Below are 21,564 nucleotides of genomic sequence, written 5' to 3'. Positions count from 1 at the left end.
TATCCAGGGGGGTCTAGGGTGGCCGGGCTCCCCTAAATTTTGGCTGCCCTCCTAAAATTTTCACGGTAGGCTGGCAAATGAACTATAATATTGTTGGATCGCTCCCCTAACTTCAGCCGCCCCCCCTACATTTTTGGGCTGGCTACAGGCCTGTTTGTGTACCTGAATATAGAAAACTAATTCGCTCCACTAGAGGATAAGATTGTCTCAGATTACCAAATTCCAATGTGCTAAAAATTTCCTTGGGATAAAGTCTAAAGTGCCAGAAAAGTAAAATGTACTACTGAGCTAAGTACTCTGTCTGCATTATCTAAGTTTCCAAGATAAGATTCAGTCTTCAAATTTACAGAATAAATGCTTAGAAGTAATGAAATTGACAACGAATAGGGATGCGCACGAGACAAGATTTGAGACTGTCTCGACTCGAAAATGTGTTGTAAAAATGATGTCTCGACTCGAAAAATATATATATTTCTATTGGAAGAGCTGTGTCTCGACTCGAATTTTGTCAGGAAAATTCTGTCTCGACTCGACTCGAACGTATCCCTAACAGCGAACATCCTTTACGATAGTAAACTTGCTACCTCCTACAGAGTAATAATACTGTTCACCGAATGCACCCGTATAGACTAATGGTAATCATATAAAATTACTGATTACACAAAATGAGAATATTAAGTGCAATAAAACAAAAATGTAATTTGTTGGATGTCAATATCAAAATTTCATTACATATATATGATAAAGGGATATGATAAAGGGAGGGGATAAACCATAGTTTGCCGCTTTATCCAGTGTAAAGCAGGATTGAAGTCCATTTTATGCAGTGTATACCTGAGCGTCAAGGGGGCCCCCTTTGGACTTTCAAATCGCATTTGACGTATTTTATAATGTTACAATCCAGGATATGAAATCCTCGGGAAGATGAGAGGGTTGAAATTCACCCCCCCACACACACACACACTAATAACTTACTGGGGTGAATAAAGTGATACTGTTATCAGAAGTTTGTAAATTAATTATATGGATTAATATGTAATTAATGAATTAATCAGTGGTTAGTGGCGTCCTTAATCGTAAATTGTTTAATAATTATGAAAATTCGAATGTTAACTCTCAATGTCCACGCATTTCAGTTAAAGCTCCGCCTCCTTCCACACCTTCGACTATTAGCTATAATTTTGCTCCCTCGTCCAAATTTTCAGTTTTTTCAATAGCAATAAACTATGATTTGATTGATATTGTTAGATAAGTAATTTATGGTCTAGCCAGGTATTCCAGTTATTCATGTTTAATTTCCAATAATTTTCTTAGTTAATTGTAGCTTAGCCAACAATGGCCTGTATAACACTTCAGCATATCACTTTTTTTTTTTTTTTTTTATAGAAATCTAGTCATAGTACATGTTAGGTATGTCGGACAAGGTGTTACGTGCGTTTTATCGGGTAAAGTGATAATTTGTAGCGGAAACAATTGAAGGACGTGACTACATTCAAGTTTATGTTTGTAATAAAAATTTGGTTTAGTTGGAAGTATTGAGCCATATGTGGCTGAGATTTTGATAGTAGTTTAAAGTGACTAAAGAGTTTTGAGTTCACGGTATATGAAGCATTTGATGAGTAGTTAGCTTGGAGAAGCTACACAGAATATAGTACAAGATTATATTGTTTTGAGAAATTGATGTCTGTGAACCTTAGTGGTTGTCCTGTATATGTGTGTTTACCAAGAGGTAGGCCTGTAGCCAGCCCAAAAATGTAGGGGGGGGCGGTGGCTGAAGTTAGGAGGGGCCCGATGCAACCATATTATAGTTCATCACCATATTATAGTTCATTTGGCAGTCTACCGTGAAAATTTTAGGGGGCCAGCCAAAATTTAGGGGGGGGATAGACCCCCCTGGATACGGGCCTGCCAAGAGGCTTATAGACATTTAAAGACTGAAATAGGCTGAGAAGAGTTTCGACTTTCATAGTATCAGTAGTTACTCTTACGGATAAGTTTAATAGTAAACAATCAGCGTTAAATACACGGCGTAGATCTTTAAGAACCCAACAGTACACAGTGATAAATAATAATTAATAAATATACATGTTAATTAGACTAACAAGTAAGTAAAATGATTAAAAATTAAATCATGCAATGTTACCGGTAGTCTGTTTAAATGGATTAGTTTGACTTCTGGAATGTTATTCCTTATAAAATTGTTTCATCTTTTAGTGTTTTAAATTATTATTTTTAAAAAATGTTTGTGATATCCTTTTCTGGTAAAAATGTAGCGTAGCTATAAAGCATTTCAGTTTAACGCCCCTCGATTATGGCTGTGAGGCTGAGGAAGACGCATGATTAAGGCAAGTGAATAATAGAGGAATTGGTGGAGTGAGAATTTGGAAGGAAACGAGAGTACCCCGAGAAAATCCACGGACATCATGATGTTCACCACAAACTTGCTTGGTCGGGCATCGAACCAGGAGCCCCTCGCACCAAAAGTAAACACTCTACCACTGAGCCATCCTGCCCTCTAACGTAGTTATAAAAATAGAAATGTACTATAATTTACAGTACCGGTACTCAGGCCCGTATCCATGGGGGGTCTAGGGGGCCGCCCCCAAATTTTTGCTGACCCCCCTAAAATTTTCATGGTAGGCTTGCAAATGAACTATAATACGGCGATGAACTACAATATGGTTGGATCGGGCCCCCCTAACTTCAGCCGGGCCCTCCCTACATTTTTGGCTTGCTACGGACCTGCCTGTACTATAAATGCAACATTTCCAAGAATACTCCTTAATGGTTAACAGTACAGTACATCTATGAGTGACGACGTTATACAATTTGATATTTCTTCATTCGGGTATTAATTAGGCCTAACAGTGGAGAAGTTCTTAAAACAATGGTTAATTTAAGATTAAAACATTTGGTAATTATATTCACTTTATATTAGCTTTCGGTCTAGGTATAATAAATAAATAAAATGTATGTAAAGCATTAACTATATGTTAATAAATTGTGTTACAATTTCAGCAACTTATTAACATGTCAGATTTGATTTATTTCTAAGTACAGGGTTTGGCCGGAAAATAGTAGGACTGACTTTTCCCGCCAAAACGTGGTGAGGGGGGGATGTTATTGCACTGGTTGGGTGGTGGAGGGTCTTAGCTACCAGCGTACCAGTCGCCAGTCGTCTCCAAGCCTTGACGGAGTGTAGATCGAGTTTAAGGTGAACCCCTTTCAAAGTGCCTTGTCATCTCCACATAGAATCGTTTGTTATAGCGGCGTTACACGGTGAAGTTTTGCGTCAACGCGGGTGTATTCTACGTGGAAGTACTTGAGAAACTCCGAAAACGAGTCGCCCGCGTCTGTCCAGCAATGGCTGGATCATGGTAGCTTCATCATGACAATGCACCGAGCCACACCACCTTTGCTGTCATGGACTTCCTGACCAAACATGGCACTACACAGCTTCCCCAGCAATCCTACAGCCCAGATGTCGCTCCGACAGACTTCTTCTTCTCCCGACTGAAAAGGGTCATGAAAGGACGACATCACGGCTCGATCCAGAGGACGGAACGAGGGAGATGAAGAGTAGATTCCAGTTTCTGTGTTCCAGGGACTCTTCAGTGATTGGCAAAGTTCGCTGGAAACGCTGTGTTGATGCAGAAGGGGCATATTTTGAAAACTATTAGATTGATGTTTCAAAATTGTGAATGCATAAAAAAAAAAAATCAGTCCTAGTACTTTCTGAACAAATCCTGTATTCTCACTTTTCCAAGTACTAAAAAGTTATTGTATATTATGTTATTAGTAACAATAGGCTTTGTGATGAACAAATTCTGTGTGCGTGTTTTCTTGGGGCTCTTCCGTTTCTTCCCATTTTCTTAATTTAATTATATAATTCATTGTCATCATCATCACCGTCTCCTTTTGCTTCAGGGCACAATAGTTGAACATTAAACTCAAAGGAGATAATGGCACGTGTCTGCCAGCGCTCCTGTTTTCCTTATAATTTTCGATAGGCTCTAACAAATAAACAGAAAATCATATGAAAACGTGGGCTTTGTTTATTATTTCCAGGTTTCCATGAAGCTGTTGGTGAAGCTGTAGCACTATCAGTAGCAACACCAAGACATCTACAAACATTAGGACTTCTCAATATAAATGTAAACGATGTAGCGCATGACATCAACTTCCTATATGCTCTTGCGCTAGACAAAATAGTTTTCCTGCCATTTGCACTAATTATGGACAAATGGAGATGGGATGTGTTCCAAAATGGAGTCACCAAAGAAAATTACAATTGCCATTGGTGGAGATTACGGTAAGCTTCATACGTTTTAGTTAGCATCAGTCTGTGAAATATTGGTGGTCGTAGAGTGAAGTTTGTAAACCTTGTATTATATTAACATCAATTTAAGCTGATAAACAATTTACAGAATAATCTTGAAAATCTTACCCATAGTCTTAACTTTTAAAGTTAAATTATATACTTTCAGTCAAGCAGCTACAGCATCCTATTTATCCTAGGATCATGTTTCGTACATCATTCTCTTCAGAATAGAACAACATTTCAAACAGTATCATTCATATTTCCTTATTATGTCCCTGATGAGGGAAATTTTGAGAGAAATGATAATTTTTCTGATCTTTTTTTAATTTTGAACTCCTCTGTACCCCCCCCTCTTTTAACGCACAAATTTCAAAATCAATTGAAAAATAATAAGGGCTCTAGTAAATGTGTGTACAAAATTTCAAGCTTTTATCTTGAATAGTAAAGGCGGGAAAAAATATTTACCATTGATCCCCACAATGGCCCAGATTAACTCCAAAAGACCGGATGTAATATAAAAAGTTCCTGAGACATCCCTATCTATCCTAGAATCACGGTTCGTCCATCATTCTCTTCAGAATAGAACACACTTTCAAATGGTATGCTTCACGTGTTTTCGTCATTTATCTGAGGCGGGAAAATCGCGAAGAAAGGGATTTTTTGTCAAAAAAATATTCCTCCTTTTTACCTTTTTTGCCCTTCTGGAACACCTGTTTTAACGCAGAGATCTGAAAAAATCTGAAAAATACTAAGATGTACACTGAATGTGTGTGCAAAGTTCAATCTTCTAGGTGCAAAAGTAAGTCCGCCAAAAAAATAATATCCCCACTATACCCAAGATTCTCATATAAAACAGGATCTCAGGTAAAATTTCCTGAGACATACCTATTTATCGTAGGATCATGGTTCGTTCATCATTCTCTTCAGAATAGAACATCCTTTCAAACAGTACCATTCACATGTCTCCATCATGTATCTGAAGCGGGAAAATCGCGAAAAAAAAAGATTTTTTGTTTAGAAAACATCCCTTTTATTACTCTTTTGCCCCCTCTGGACCCCCTGTTTCAACTCAGACATCTGAAAAAAAAAAAATCAAAAAAATACTAATGGTTACACTGAATGTTTGTGCAAAATTTCAATCTTCTAGGTACAAAAGTAAGCCTACCAAAATATAATGAGAATAGACCTTTTTTTTTTTCTTTTTAAGTTACTACATCATCACTCCCTATGTCTTGACGCAGAAAGGCGTGAAACCATACATACCGTATTATACAATGCCTCTAGACTTAAAAAACCCCAAGGTAGAAAGCTTGATTGGTACTTTTAAAATTGAATAATGAAGACACTACTTTAGTGCCTAAAAATAGGTACTAGAACTTAAAAGGGATAATTTTGAAAATCTTATGCGCAGTCTTATTAAGACAGAAAAAAAAAAAAACTACCCAGTAACCTTTCTTTGGAAAGTTCATATATTATATTCTTATGCATAGATGGAATTCAATAAATTTCATTCTTCTTTGGACACTTGATCTCTTTATTTCAAGCTAAAAAAGCGGTAATTTGGCCCCATTAATCCAACGTGGTCCAAGAAAAATGATGTCGTTCAGCTGGTATTTACAAGTATTCAATTATTATAAATGCTGATTATGCAATCTTTTTACAACTAAAGTCAAGAATTTATCATCTCCGTCCGTCATCCTCTCTCAAGAAGTCACATTTTCTGTAACAATTGGTATTTTAGGTTCAAAAAATTTCCATGTCTTTATTCCTACTAATTGCACGCCAATGAAACTTGACAAATATGTAGTCTAGGACACGCAGTATATTTTAGGGTACCTTTCGTGTAGGTACCCTACAGAGACGCTCATTTGTTTTAGAAATATCCTTTGCAAGAAAATTGGACTCGTGGCACTCATGTGTCGTATCATTCGAAACCTTGCTTTGCTCTAAAGACAATGATGTGTGAACCATGAATCTTTATAAGCGGGAGTCCCCTAAAGGATATATTTGTGCCTTTTTTCCACAATTTTACTACATTTTTTGTTCGAGTTTTTAAAAATATTATTTTCATACTTATTATTACTATTTCAGCTTATTATTCATATAAGCTTAAAGTACATAAAATGATAATCATGCCTGTTGTGCTGTATGGTTGTCAAACATGGTCGTTTACTCTGAGGGAAGAACGTAGAGTGAAAGTATTTGACAACAAGATCCTGAGACGAATATTCGGACCCAAGAGAAACGGGAATGGGGAATGGCGGAAACTTCATAACGAGGAACTACATATTTTATACCGTTTACCAAGTACTGTTAGGGTCGTCAAATCTAGGAGGCTCAGGTGAGCAGGTCATGTGGCCAGAATGGGAGAAAGTAGGAACGCCTTCAAAGTTTTAACTGGAAATCCAATCGGAAAACGTTAATTAGGAAGACCTAGGTGCAGATGGGAGGATAATATTAAGATGGATCTCATAGAAACAGGAATACAAAGTAGAAAATAGATCCAACTAGCTGAGGACAGAAGTCAATGGAGAGCTTTTGTGAACGCGGCATTGAACCACCGGGTTCCATAGGCCATAGAGTTTGTTATTTAACACACTTATATTACAAGAGCATGTGAAAATATATTAAAGATTGAATTAATTATTGTTATTTCATTTCAGGGAAAAATATTCAGGAATTAAGCCCCCTGTTCTTCGTTCGGAATACGACTTTGATCCTGGTGCAAAATATCATATACCAGCCAACATCCCTTACATCAGGTAAGCCATAACTTAATGTACTATTATTCTGAAATTTATACCTACTGTGAATAAATTTACGTATAGAGGAAAGCCTTGTATATTGTAACTGCATTTTGATTGTACAATTTTATACAATTGAATAAGCTGTTTAATTTGGCAATCGCATAGAATTACGCAAAGTCATATTTAGGACTTTAATGTAGAAATTATACAGGTTATATAGCTACGTGTGTGGTAATGATTAGTTTTGTACAGACTTAAATATGGAATTTAGTGCTACTTAAATTATATAACTCTTATGTTATAAGCTAGTACACTGCTCGCCATTAACTATGCAACACCAAGGAGAAGTACCAAAGTTGGCAGTTAGAGATAGTACAATAGGAAATGGTTAAACTTACCACTCTGTACGACACGTGACAACATTGCAACAACGGAACAGAACTGGCAATGGTAAGTAGCCTGTAAGCCCAACAAGGGCGGTCGGAATGTCTGCAACACTACAAGGCCACGAGAGGATGAGCCCTTGGATGTCCTCTTGAGGCATGGCAAGCCATGTGTCTTCGACACGATGCCCTGCTCATTAATTGTAGGTGGAAGAGTTTGCAGTGACAGGTATTGGGCAACCATCGATCAGACGTATTGAATCAGCGTGAGATCGGAGGAACGCGCTCGCTAAGGACGCAGAGGACTATTGTGTCTAGCCAGAAAGTTTAGGGCAAAACGTGCAATGTGAGGGAGTGCATTATCCTGCTGGAAGATAGTCTCCGACAGGACCTGCTCTAAAGGTATCACATTCAGGTCCAACATCTCGTCAATGTACTATTGCTGTACCAACGTGGCGGTGCAAAATGCATATCACCGAACCTAGTGCCACAATAGCACCAGATACGGATGCGGCTGTAGTGATGTTGCAGACGAAACGGGATTCATCAGAAAAGAGCGTGTCCTGCAATTCGTCTCTTCATGCGCGACGTTCATATTCAAATGTTATTCGTTCTTGCGTAGTGGTTTCGTAACCAAGTACATTAAGGCGTGCTACCGCTTCCAGTAGTGCACAATTTGGTGGTTCAAATCAGCTACTTTTACGTTTTATTTTTTTCAAACTTTTCTATTTCCCTATTTGTGAGCTTACACATGTATCTCTCTTAGTGATGAAGGCATAAACATTTTCCATAAAACATTCAAGAAAAAATGTTACTAACAAGATGTTGGTTTTATATTTGACATACCTGTTTGGATTAGGATTTGATCTGATATTTACGTGTTGGTCGAGCTGCAAGCTTCTACGGATGAGACCTACAGTTCTGTATGTTACTTTTTTTAAACACTTTATAACTCTTTAAAAATGTTTTTCGGTAATCAAAATCGAACTTTTAATTAACACACATCTTATATCATGCCAACTATAGTTTTCAGCCTCACTCAGAATGCCTACGCAGGTTTTTGGGAGGAAAGTTTCCCGAATGTTTATCTTAACATATTTATTATGAATTCCCAAAAAACAACATGTTTAAGAGAAGGTAATAGTCAGTGGCGTATCTAGGGCGCTATCGGGCTTAAGCACCCCCACCCGAAATAAATTTGTTAGTTTTTCGCATTCCACGTTCAATAATAATCCTTCTTACCATTTCTAAGAATTTCATTGACTTTCAATATTTCAACTCTTTGTTCAGAAATAATAGTGTATTTGTCAAATTTGATTCCGTATAAGAACTGCGTTCTTTTTTCTTTCTTTCGTCCATTCCACTCTTCTGTTTCTTTTTCTTAGTTGCTACTTTCTTTCGTTTCTCCTATCATTCTTTCAACCGTTGTTAGTTTGTGATTCAAGTCGGCCGTCGTCAGTTACCAAAACTCAGAGGAGCTGCTAGGCGAAACTGGTGTTCCACACCAACTTGCACGGATATCAACATAACGGGACTTTAGATATTGTAGGAAAGGAATATTTAAATCGTTTAGTTATAAAGGAAGGTTAATGTTTGAATTAAACAAAATCAAGAGGGGAGAATAAGTAGTCCAGGAAATTAGGTAGGTCAAGAGGATGTTTCCTTTTTCTTCTATGAATAGAATAAAAAAATAGATTCACTGCTAATTTTTTGTGTATATCATATCACATAAGATTCACCAGTCTGCAATTCTTACCATTAAAACTGCAATCAGTATATTTCAGCTTCAACTTGTCTCAACATTTTCTTTCAGATAAAAACATATACAAATAAAACTGAATACCATATTTCCAAGTTTTTCTAAAATGAAATCAGTTAAGTTGAAATGAAATTACAAATATGCAACGTGTGTTTGCAGGAGCGTCATTTCAGATTTGCCTGGGGAAGGAGGGAGGGTAAGATCCTCAATCGACATACGAGTTTCAGATTTTTTCCCTAGCATATTAGTATACAATAGATAAAATATATTTAATTCTCAAACTCAGGTGGACAGTTGCCACCCTGCTACCCCATGTAGTGCATAGCCCTCCCTAAACAATATCCTAAATACCCCACAAGTAATAGTTTAACACTATCGTACAATAAAATAAACATTTTTGAGTAAGTCATCACTAGATAAGAATAATTCACTTCTTTGTTTTATATGTTTTAGATTTTTGCTCTTACTCTGTAGTTCGAGGCTACAACTTTCCATTTGTTCCTTTTTTGGTAATCTGTTTCTATTCGCATTTACACATACTCTCTCATCATTTTTAGTTTTTCATTTTCTTTGCACATACCAGGCGGCACAACCAGACTAAATTAAAAATCATTATCTACTATGGTAGCAGATTTGGAGGCAAGTAAAAAAAGATCACCAAAATAAGTGTAAATTTTACTGATATCATAAAGGCTAAAAAAGTAGAGTGTCACATAGGCGGACGCCGGGACTGACGAGTATTTCCCGCATTTTTTAAGATCTCTGTTCTACCATTTTTGTAACTATGTAACGTTCGATGCGATTGGTAAACACTTTGTCAAAAATCGCTATATACATTTTCAACTATGTATTGAAATTAACTTAAAATTCACTGTTTTTGAACATCATTGTTTTACGTATCAGTGTTCACTGGAAGTAAGTCTTGGAAAACACAATTCACACAAATAATTCTGGGAAAGGTCAAAATTGACGACTAAAAGGAACTTTCGCCAAATATTTCATCCAATAGTTTGTAATGTCCTCCAGAATAAAACGTCTATTCGCGATTATATAAATGAATATAGGGCTTTTTCGAAAACAATTAGGGCTATTAGTGAAAATTAAAATATTAAAGGAAAAAGTATCACATTAATTTATATAATAATAATAACAACAATACATACCTGGGGCGCTTTGTTTATTATTTCTTAAGATATTTTCAACATAAAATTACTTTTTTTAATATGTACTGACTTACATTATTTTTCATCACCATTAAAAGCTACAAGATGTCCCACATTAAACCGGTATGCCTCACGTACCGGTAAATCATCTCTTGCTGGAATGACAACACTGTCTGGAAAGTTGACTACACTGCATTTTATCGGAAAGTTGTGTGCAGCAGTGTGTTCGTACGTCAGTTGGTGTGAGAATCTCGTATTGTTGAGTTGTTGCAATGTGTTATGTGTTGTATCAGTGCTTGTGGTAACGAGTGACATTTGTGATAGAAATGGGGCAGTTTGCATTAGAACAGCGAATTGATATTGTGTACTTTTACGTAAAGACAGGCTCCATCGATCTTTAACGGAACATTACTAGAGAAATTAACATCACGCCTCCAGAATTACAACGGGTTGCTGGTAATGTCATCAAACGAGGTCAGCGATACTTGGATACCCATGGCCACCACTTCCAGCATCTTTTATAAACAAATAACTGTTTAACGTGACAATAATCTATTCATTGTTAGTTCATTGTTGCTGTTAAAGTGTGATTTGCATGAGGCGTACCGGCTTTATGTGGAACACCCTGTGTTATGCCATTCCTGTTATTCAAACCACTGAAATATGATATAGTCACATAGCCAATAAAACATGGAACTAAATGCCGAAATATTTAAAATTCTTCTTTTATTCGTGAACAAAAATCTTCTTACGAAATTTATACTATCAATAAGTAATAATTCCAAAAGCACAATTACTGAAGGTTTATGTATATAATAATTTCTGCATGAGTATTATAAATCATCACATTATTAAAATTTAAGTAACCAAATTCATCAACAGATATGTGTGATGTATATTCAAAATTGCTTTTAAGCACATTCTAGGATTTCTGCCATGATATCATGAACAATATGTAGAACAGTAAAATAATGCTGTCCGTTACAAACCGTTCATAACATTATGTCCGGAATCCTAACAAAATCCTATTAAATTGTCAGATAGTATTTTTAAAACATTCTTCCTTAGTAACGTATTATTAACTTACTGTATAATAAAGAAATACACGAAATGAATAATATATATTAAAAACTACAGATTTGATCAATAATGTAACTTTTTGTACTCTTCTGTTTCCACTCGCATTTACACATGCACTCTCACCATATTTAATTTTTCGTTCTCCTCTGCACACGCCAGGCGGCACCACCAGATTAAGTTGCAAATCATCATCTGGTATGGTACTAGATCTGGAGACAAGTGAAAAAAATCACCAAAATAGGCGTAAATTTTACAGTTTTGATAACAGTGGTTGAAAAATTAGAGTGTCACAACATTAGACGGACAGCGATGTGGATAATTTCTACAAGACACTCTACCACTTCTCATAGAGGACCTAAATTTGGAGTCGCGTCTACCAATGTGATATCAGAATGATGGGTGCCCCGCACGCTTTAAACATGTCTAGACACAGAGCAATTCTAGATGCAAAGTTTCCAACCAGGTGGATAGGATGAGGTGGTTTTGTGCCATGGCCAGCTCATCCCCACCCCTCGACTTTTAAACTTCTTTCTCTGGGGCGTAGTGAACGATAGTGTATCAGGAAACCCCAATGAGACAAGAGAATATCCAAGAACATATTAGTGCGGCATATGCGGCAATATTTGTGGAAACCCTATAATCTGTACAACGCTTTCTTGTTCGTCGTCTCCAAAAGTGCACTGATGCAAACAGTGAGCACTTCGAACATCTAATGAAGTGAAACAGTTGCATCAGGTAAGAGATTACTGGTTCTTTGTGAGTGCGTTTTCCGTGCTGGTTGTAGTTTATGGACATCAAGCTTCTGTGAGCCACTGTACCGGCCACTAGTACCTGTATTTAGAAAAGTTCAACCTCGTCCGTTATCACTAATTGTGCCTGTAATTTTCAGTTCGCTAGAAACAATGCACGTTTCTCATACATTTCTGATAGCCATTTTGAAAACGTTGCCCCATATCACAAATGTTTACTTCGACCCGTTTCATTTTCCAAAAGCTGTCAAAAAGCTATCACTCGACCCATGTTTCCATTTCAAATTTTCAAGTTGGTCTCCGGGACCAGAGGCGGATTTAAGTTTGATGAGGCCCTAAGCTATAGAAGATAATGAGGCCTCCTTTGTACGTCCAGCTGTGCAGCCAGTCCATGCAGAACATAGGCACCTTATATGCAGAAAGCAAACTATTGATGTTTTAGGGAGCACACTAGCAGAAGGGGGACGGGCATTAATTACATTATAGGAACCTATATAACACAAAACACTGTTACTATTGATATGTGTTGTATTGTTTTACTTACTTTTTATTTATCTTATAATTTAAAAATGTAAGTCCAGTTCTTTTTCTTTTAATTTTTTGGGCCCTCAAGAAAGTGGTCCATTTCGAAAATATTTCAAGTAGCAGAGTTAGGTGTGACACCCTTTATAAAGCCTAATCAACAGTTACAATTTCGATGTGCTTTAACTATCTATTATGTACACTAAATGTAATGAATACACAAATAAATCACAGTCGTTATGGAAAAATCACTTTTGCTAAACGATATGTCAGAACTGTAACAGGGACCCACTGATGTGGAGGGTGCACTCGATCCAGACCCCCTCCCTAAAACTGCGTAACCCGACATGCTTTTATAAATTTTCTTAGTAAAACTATACTTGTTTACAGTGGTAGAAGTGAGACGGTATGCGGTGGTATGCCATACACCTCTGGTTTTTCAGTGATGAAGGCATACCTTTTCTGGTTTTTCAATGATTGAAACATATCGTCACTGGAAAGTATATGCTAAATATTTTTAATAAAACCATTTTTATACACAGTAATTGACGAATAGCTTTCCATGTAAGATTTTATTTCTTATGCAGAAATAATTTCTAAGTATATATATATATATATATATATATATATATATATATATATATATATATATATATATATATATATATATATATATATGTGTGTGTGTGTGTGTGTGTGTGTGTCTTGTTTCCTTAATGATATAAATGCCATGTTTTGAGCATCGGTGGATTTAGGGGATCTTCCGGCTGTTTGGAATACTCCACAGTCGAGTAAGGAACCGGCATTTTTCTCGCAGGAAATTGTTAATATCCCCATTCGGTTTTTGAACATTTTCGGTATTATTCTCTATAATACAACATAAGGGGATATATTTTTTTTTAGAAAGTTGTTTGGAGGGATCAAAATGTCTCCATGCCTCCCCCCCCCCGCGTTACTACTGAGAAGCCTTCCGATGGCTTTGAGTCATTATGTAAATAAATCTTTTAGGCAACATACTCTCACTGCGTTTCAAAATTTAGATAGCCGGTATGTCGAGTCAAAATCGTAATAAAACATACCGCCTCTGCTTTTTTCCAATTCGAACACTGCTTGTTTAACTGAAAAATGACGATGTAGAACAGTGGCGGATCCAGGGGGTGACCGGAGCGATTGATCCCCCCAGAGGAGGAAAATTTTTTTTATTTTATATATAAATAATACCCATACCAGAGTTTGGAGCTCTTAAAAGTAGCTCTAAGTAGCACTATTACAACCCACCTCCCCCTCAGAAGTCAGTTCTGGATTCTCCCCTGTGTATAATAAATATTTGACTTTGCACTTTATCTGTACTCAATCTTATAGAACAATCTAGTTCTTTTATTTTACTGAGAATATAAGTAACAGTACTCGGCAATTTCTTATCGTCTTTTCGAATGTAGAATTAAACCTATTCAATACCAACACTACATATGCGTAGTGTCTTGTAATATTGGACACCACCCTTCCAACTTCGAACCACTCTCAACCAAACATTTCTGAGTGTGCGCCTGTCAGTAACACAGTCATTTAGTTGGTGTGATGTCAATTTCGTAACAGGAAATTTCCTATCTGAAGCCATGCATTTCTCCTGCTAAATGTAAACATCCCGCCAACTAAACTGGGTATTTAATATGGTCCTTCTTCCATACTGTTACTAACTCTTATTGGCAAAATGTCGCTAGCTTCGAAACTCGATGAAACAGGTATTTGTTGAATTAAACACATAAAAAAATGCATTTTCTGGTTTTCTTTGCGATAATGTTGTTGGAACTGGGGTTTACTCATGCTTAATTTTAAAAGAACACCACAATTTTAAGGGAAATAAAGAACGCAGAGGTCATAACACTCGTCACTTCTAGTTCTCAATTACACAGCATTATCCATCCACTACAGAGTACACACAGTAACTCGTAAATATAGTAGAAAATGCACTATCTACCAAAATGTCACCATTCACCCCACAACTTTCGGAATGAAGAAAATCATTACGTACCTAATATCGGGTAGGACCTCCTTTTGACTGATTCACAGAATGTATCCTCCGACGAAGGCTTTCCATCAGTTGCTGATATGTATCAGGTGGGATGGCAACCCAATCTTCCTGCAAGGCGGTTCCAAGTGCGGCAGGTGAATTGGAACGAGTTGGTCTGGACCTTAAATGCCGCTCCAATTCATCCCACAGATGTTCCACGGGGTTCAAATTAGGCGATTGAGCAGGGCACTGTGTCGTTGCACATTGTTCTCGTCATACCACCACATAACACTGGCAGCTTTATGGCAAGGGGCATTATCATCCTGATAGTACCATTGGTCAATTCCAAAGAATTTTTAAAATGTGGGAAGCACTGAATTATCCAAAGTGTCCAGATAATTTTCACTCGTCATGTTACCAGCCACAACAACAAGCGGGCCTAGGCCGAACCAACAAAATGCACACCACACCATTACACCATCACCACCAAATTTCACTGTTGGCACAATGCAGTCTTGCAAGAAGCGTTCCCCGGATTGTCGCCACACCTACACAGGACCATCTGACATGAAGCACGTGTAGCGTGATTCATCACTCCATAACATATGTTTTCACTGATTTAAGGTTCCATTTCGATGAACTTTACACCATGCCATTCTCTTGGATATGGTCGTTGGAGTGATGTATGGCTTATGAGGCGCTGCTCTACCATGAAATCCAAGTGCATGCAGTTCTGTCCTGACAGTGTTCAGTGAAACTGATGTGCACGATGCAGTGTGGAACTCGTGCTGGATGACAGATGCAGTTTGACTTCGATTGCTGGATACCACTCATTTTAGCACTCTCCGGTAACTGTCTGTCAATTTCTTGGGTCGTTCGGGCCGTTTAGGGACGCTGGTGATACCATGACGTTTCCATTTCAGGATTACATCACCCACCGTTGATTTTGGGTGGCGTAATTGGGCACTAATGGCACGATTCGACAAACCCGCATTATGAAAGCCGATGATGACTCCCCTATCGAACTCAGTAAGTTCTTGTCTGTGCGCCATTCTCAGTCAAACTGTCTCCTCGCATGACGCACGGTCACTAATAATGCCGTCTGCACCGAAACAAATGATCGGCGTCGTGCAGGTTCCTCTGGATTCCTTACGGCGATGTCCTAGCAGACTGATCGGTGACTTTTCGGTAGATAGTGTATATTCGAAATGCCCTAGTTCATTCTTCTGTTTGGAAAATGAACGTGCAGTAATCATTCGCAAATAATTTTCCTCTCGCTATCCCGAACTGATGAGTATCAATTGGCCTTACGCACCACTGTCTTAATAAGAAACAGTAGAGGAAAGTACCTAAATATGGAATACCGTTCCATTTTTTGGCAACTGTGGCTCACATTACACGATTCTATATATGAAAAAATGTGTGTGCATTCTGTACTCATATGGTAATAACTTCTGCCATTTAAAGTCAGTCAATAACAAAAAAGAGACCCCGAAAATAAATGAAAATCAAAACAGTACAAAATTGTTACTCGAAAAAAAGTGCTCTAAATATGGAATACCATAAACAACTCTCATGAAGTATACCAGAATGTTTTACATGGTTCTAATCTAGGTATGCTAAGTAAAACAAAGGAAATTGCCAATACAAATATTTTAATTACATGATATAAAGATACAAATATTCCAAAGATTATTTGAAACATACAAAAAATGTAGTAAATGAGCTGTAAAGTTACAAAAAGAAACATAGAAGCAAAATTTGCAAGTAGACATTTATATCTTAGAGTTGTAAACTTAGGTAAAAGAAAAATTATTAGATATGCTGCCTAGTGTTAGATATGCTGTAAATTGTCCCGTGAGAAATCTAAGTCTATTTACAGAAGTCACAGATATAAACACCTTTATCATATCCAGCACATTCATTGTGAACCCAGGATTGGCACATCATACACATCACCCGCTTTTCACCGCCTTTATCTTCAGAAAATTTTGATGAACAGAAGAGGGACTCAGCATCTTCTCCTGTCTCTGGTTGATCATTATCGGGAATGCTACTAAACGTTGATGATTGATCATCATATGCGCTGATGGAAATAGATGTTTCGGAATCTGAAGTTTCACTTTGGGGACGACTGTCATCACATTTGTTTCGTAACGTACTATTCGTGAATTTCTTAGTTAATTTTACATTTTCTTCTGTTGCATTCTGTTGCATTCTTCCTACCCTTGTTTTTTGCACTGTTCTTCATTTTTAATTGTTTTCCACTATCGACAGCTTTCACAGACTTCTCTAACTGATTTTAGTAAGGTGATGAAGTAATTATGACTGCAGAGCCAGCCTTTCTTCCTCGACTGCCTTCCCTCTTCTTCACTGCGGGCACTGTTGATATTTGCCATGGAGTTACACTGCTGCCAGATGGTCCACTTGCTGAAGCTTCAATTGCGATTGGACAAGCAGAGGTAGGAGAAAGGTTGTCTGAAGTATATGGGAGAGAAGTGTTTGATATGATTGATGTAGAAGGAGGAGGGAGTCCAGGTGAAGGTTCTAAGCCTAGTAGTGGCATAGGAGGGGAAGAGAGATCTCGTGATGGTTCAAAGCCAGGTACTGATCTATGTTGTTGTGCGTACTTGCTTCAAGAAAGTCACTATCATCGAAAATGTGGGGATTGAGGGACCAAATTCCCGTCACTTTAAAACCATTAATGGCGTTTGAAGCAGTTTGTGCTTTCACGTACGCTTTTCCAAAGGGTTCTGCTAACTCAAATGTAGAGAAAGACCGCACACAACCGTCATCTGTCCTAACAGTTCTCATCCAAATCCTGATCCCTTCACTGTAGTACGTTTTTAAGGGATTCATGAAGGTTCTGTCAAGAGGCTGCAGTTTGTGCGACGAATGTGAAGGAATACAAAGTATGGAGAAATTATTGCTTCTCGCCAAATATAAAACTTCTAAATTCCTTGAGTGGGCATAATGGACATCAAGAATGAGCATCAATGTAGATTCTTCAGATGGCCTTGTGTGTTTAATAAAATGTCTGAACCATTCAGTGAAGGGATTACTCTGCACCCACCCAGACGGATGACACGCTCCAACAGATCCTTCAGGAGCACCGCGCATGAGATGATTTGACCACTTTTTCCTTGGAAATATTAGCATGGGAGGAATATAAATACCCGTGGCGCTCATACACGTTATTGCGGTCACTAAAGAGCCTCGTTCTGTAGAGATAATTGCGCCTATTTGACGTTTTCCTTTGTGTTCAAGAACTTGAGGAACTTTTTATTGAACGACAGTTAGGCTTGTCTCATCAACGTTAAATATGCGATCAGCAGAAATGTTCTTATTGTCAATCTCCGATTGCAAAAGGTCAAAGAAGTGGGCCACTTTTTCTTTACAAAAGCCAACGGTTCGATTGTATGGCGTTTGTGTCGGCTTTCTGAAAGAAAGTTTTCCCTTGTGTCTCTTCACAAACAATTTCAGAAAAGTCTTTCCTGAAAACTCGTGGCACTTTGAAAACGAGTGTGCAATTACATTTTGTTTGGCTAATTGATATGCCATAGTTCGCACATCCCTCGGAGTAAGAGCAAAAAATCTGTCTTACATAACTAACAGGTACTGGACCAGTTCCTCCTCCATTTCCGGTGTTAGAATTGGGTTCTTCCTAGCTTCTCCACAACAGCTTCTTCAGGATTCAATTTAGATGACGCCAAGCGAAAAAGTGTTGTCCGAGGTGCATTATACATTTTGGCCGCCTTCAAAAATCTCATTTTCTTCTTCCTCACATCGTGAATTGCACTCCTCATTGCGTTGCGGTCTCAAGTCTTCCGCTGTTTATTCATCTGGGAAACGAAACAAAATGATTGCATAAGACTCTAAATATGGAATACTATTCCATATTTAAAACCTTATGGTATTCCCTATTGCAAGCCTCGCCATATTTGTTTTCATAACCACAAAAATGGTACTTAGCCTAGGTACAAAATAATCTAACTTGCATAGCCTATAGCCAGAAAACACCAACTTTCCGCGTGATTCACTGTCAATAATTTCAAATTACAATGTGACTAAGAGAATTACTTCTGAAACACTCACCTACGATAATCAACAATTGCGAACATCCACTCCTTGAAGTATTACCTGCAACAAACTGCTTACTTCACCACAAACTGACCAAAAACGCACGACAGGGTACATAGTCAAGCGTCTCCGGGCACCTTCACGAGAGTGCACTACCTACCAGGATAGATACGGTGGTATTCCATATTCTCAACTTTATTCCATATTTAGGTACTTTCCTATACTACCAGTTGTCACGTGCTACCGGAGAATTCCAAAATTTGTCATACATGGTCTATTTAGGTGGCGAAATCATGAAACACATGGGTTGTTCTCGAATTATGCCCAGTGGCACTCGCAGAATGGTTCCCGTTTGTTTTACTCACCGGCCTCGAGACAAACACTCAATAATATCGAATTTTTAAAAAAGCAAAAGCTTTGTAAAGCGTCGTGTATCGTTTATCGTCAAAATTCTTCAAACGTCATTGAAAACGTCGTTGATCACTTTTGAATAAATCTTGTCGCCATACGCCTCTTCAAATAAACTAGATTTAGCGACTTGTTGGTACAACTGGCAACACTGTTCTCTGAACAGCGACGCCGGTTTTATTGAACAAACACACAACATATATATATATATATATATATATATATATATATATATATATATATATACGCACACACACACACACACACACAGAGGCTTCAATTTGTATCGGTTGGCGAAAATGAAACGCAAAATTGCGTTTCTAATAGAAAGCTACTTACAGGGCGCTTTGCTACTTACAAACACATGTTATGCATAGTTGCGTCTGCACATTGGCACATCTGTATTTTTCTTTGATGAGGTCTTCTAAGAAAATAGTCGCCAAACTTACGAAGCTTCTTAGCTACCGTATAGATTTTAAATCCTACTGTGAGCTACCAACCATAATAATAATAATAATAATAAAATAAATCTTACATTCATTTATTGCCTATAAACTGAACATTTCTAGTAAATATGAAGTCAATCTATCCAAGTTAGCAAATGTCTAACACAAGATGAAAAACATAACATGCACAACCCGAGGCGTATACATTTAATTGTAAGATTAGGCTGACAAGGCACTTGCGTGGGAGCCGAGCTACTAGTAACTCGCGATCGACGGTTTGGCGATCACTCAGACAGATCACTGCTCTAGAAAACTAAAATGTCATGTCTGAATCTCATGTTTTAGTTTAACTGTCTCTTTAGGTGCTGGAAAGGAAATAAATAAAAAGTATGTTCCAGATTTTCAAAGATAGTATTTGATTTTTCTTATTATTTTGTTAAGTACTGGATCTAGAGAGGGAAAGAGAATTTCAGGAACCAATTCCGGGAGCTTCAAAAATTTTAACAATTAGTTCCGGCGAATCTAAATGACACCAGCGGGTTACTATACAAAAGTTCAGTTTTGTTAGTTATATTCTGGTCGGCAGATGGCAGCATAATAACTATTTTAATTTTAAAATGAGTGATTCTGATTGGTGCAAAACTAATACCATTATTTTAGAAGAGCTTAACAAAAGTATATTTATGATTTTGATAGGGAAAGTCATTTTTATAATAATGTTCAAACTGTAAGTAATTTGTATTCTTTATTTCTAAGCTTACGATAACTCGGAGAACCAATCATTATGTAAATGAAGGGCGGGATAGTATATCACGAAACAACTCGACTCAGAATTCGATCGATTATCGATTCAAGGTCTGGGAACGACTAGTAACGCTCTGCGAGCATTTTCTAGCATTTTTGTTCACTTAGGGAGGATTGTTCTATTATAGACAATCGACATCCCCTTGCAGTCCGTATTGTTGACTCAAGTGGGAGCCCGTGGCCATCATCACATACTCATCTCCTCATCTTTTGTGGAGGGCCAGTGCTTGCACTGACCGACATCTCCGCGAGGACGTATTGTTGCCTCAAGTGAGAGCCACAGTGGGCTTCCTCTCCGCATCTACTTCGCACGATCGCCTCGAAACACTCAGTTTGCTCAACTTAATACACGGGCAACACTCTTTGAGTGCCCCGTATTTGCTATCATAACTCTCTTCTCACGTTACCATCATGCATAAACTACCAGGAGTGTGTCGACCACCTTCTTCAAAACCTGAACCTAAAGAAAAACCTCATTTCACCGACCTCTCCCGCAAAACACGAACCTTATCAGGATCTTCTGACAAATCTACAAGTTCCGAAAAACGAGCACGCTCAAGATCTCCAGTTTACACTTATCAGGTGCCAAACCAATCTTCTACTACAGATCAACTAACTGACATGGACTTGGAACATGTTCCTACTGGACCATCCGGATCTGCTCCTACCAAACCTACCATCCATAATTTCCTGCTCACGAAATATGATACTAAATTTAGAACACCAAAACTTGTCTATTTTCAACTTCAAAAATATATGCCGAGAGCAGATATTGCTGACATCATCTTCACCCGGAATGGGATTATTCTCAAATCTCCGGACGTCAACTTCATTACAAAACTTCGAAATAAGGCATCTTTTGAAATTTTTGGCCCACAGGCTACTATGCAACGCCTTTCACCTTCCTCCAAAAAACAACCGCCTATTCCTCGGCGACCTCCACAACTATCAGTCGTCATTCGAGGTGTACCTCCAGACTACACTGACGCAGAAATCGAAGACGAACTACGCTATGGAGGACATGAAATCACAAAATGTATTCGAATCATCGGCCAAAATGGACCTACCTATATGGTACGAGTGCTCACCAA

General features: G+C 37.9%; 1 protein-coding gene across 1 annotated transcript in view; it reads left to right on the top strand.

Moving 5' to 3' along the window:
* The window catches only part of Ance-3 (angiotensin-converting enzyme Ance-3), a 171,737-nt gene that overhangs the window by 117,292 nt on the left and 32,881 nt on the right, over positions 1–21,564 (top strand). The window contains exons 9-10 of the mRNA XM_081749285.1: positions 4,069–4,312; positions 6,985–7,083. Coding sequence (XP_081605411.1) covers positions 4,069–4,312; positions 6,985–7,083 — 343 coding nt within the window. The remainder of the gene's footprint in view (positions 1–4,068; positions 4,313–6,984; positions 7,084–21,564) is intronic.

The sequence above is a fragment of the Thermobia domestica genome, chromosome 2 (genome assembly GCF_964235325.1).
Source record: "Thermobia domestica chromosome 2, izTheDome1.hap1.1, whole genome shotgun sequence".
Taxonomy (NCBI): Eukaryota; Metazoa; Arthropoda; class Insecta; order Zygentoma; family Lepismatidae; genus Thermobia; species Thermobia domestica.
Note: the sequence above shows the minus strand (reverse complement) of the source record. Positions and strands in the feature narration are given on the sequence as shown.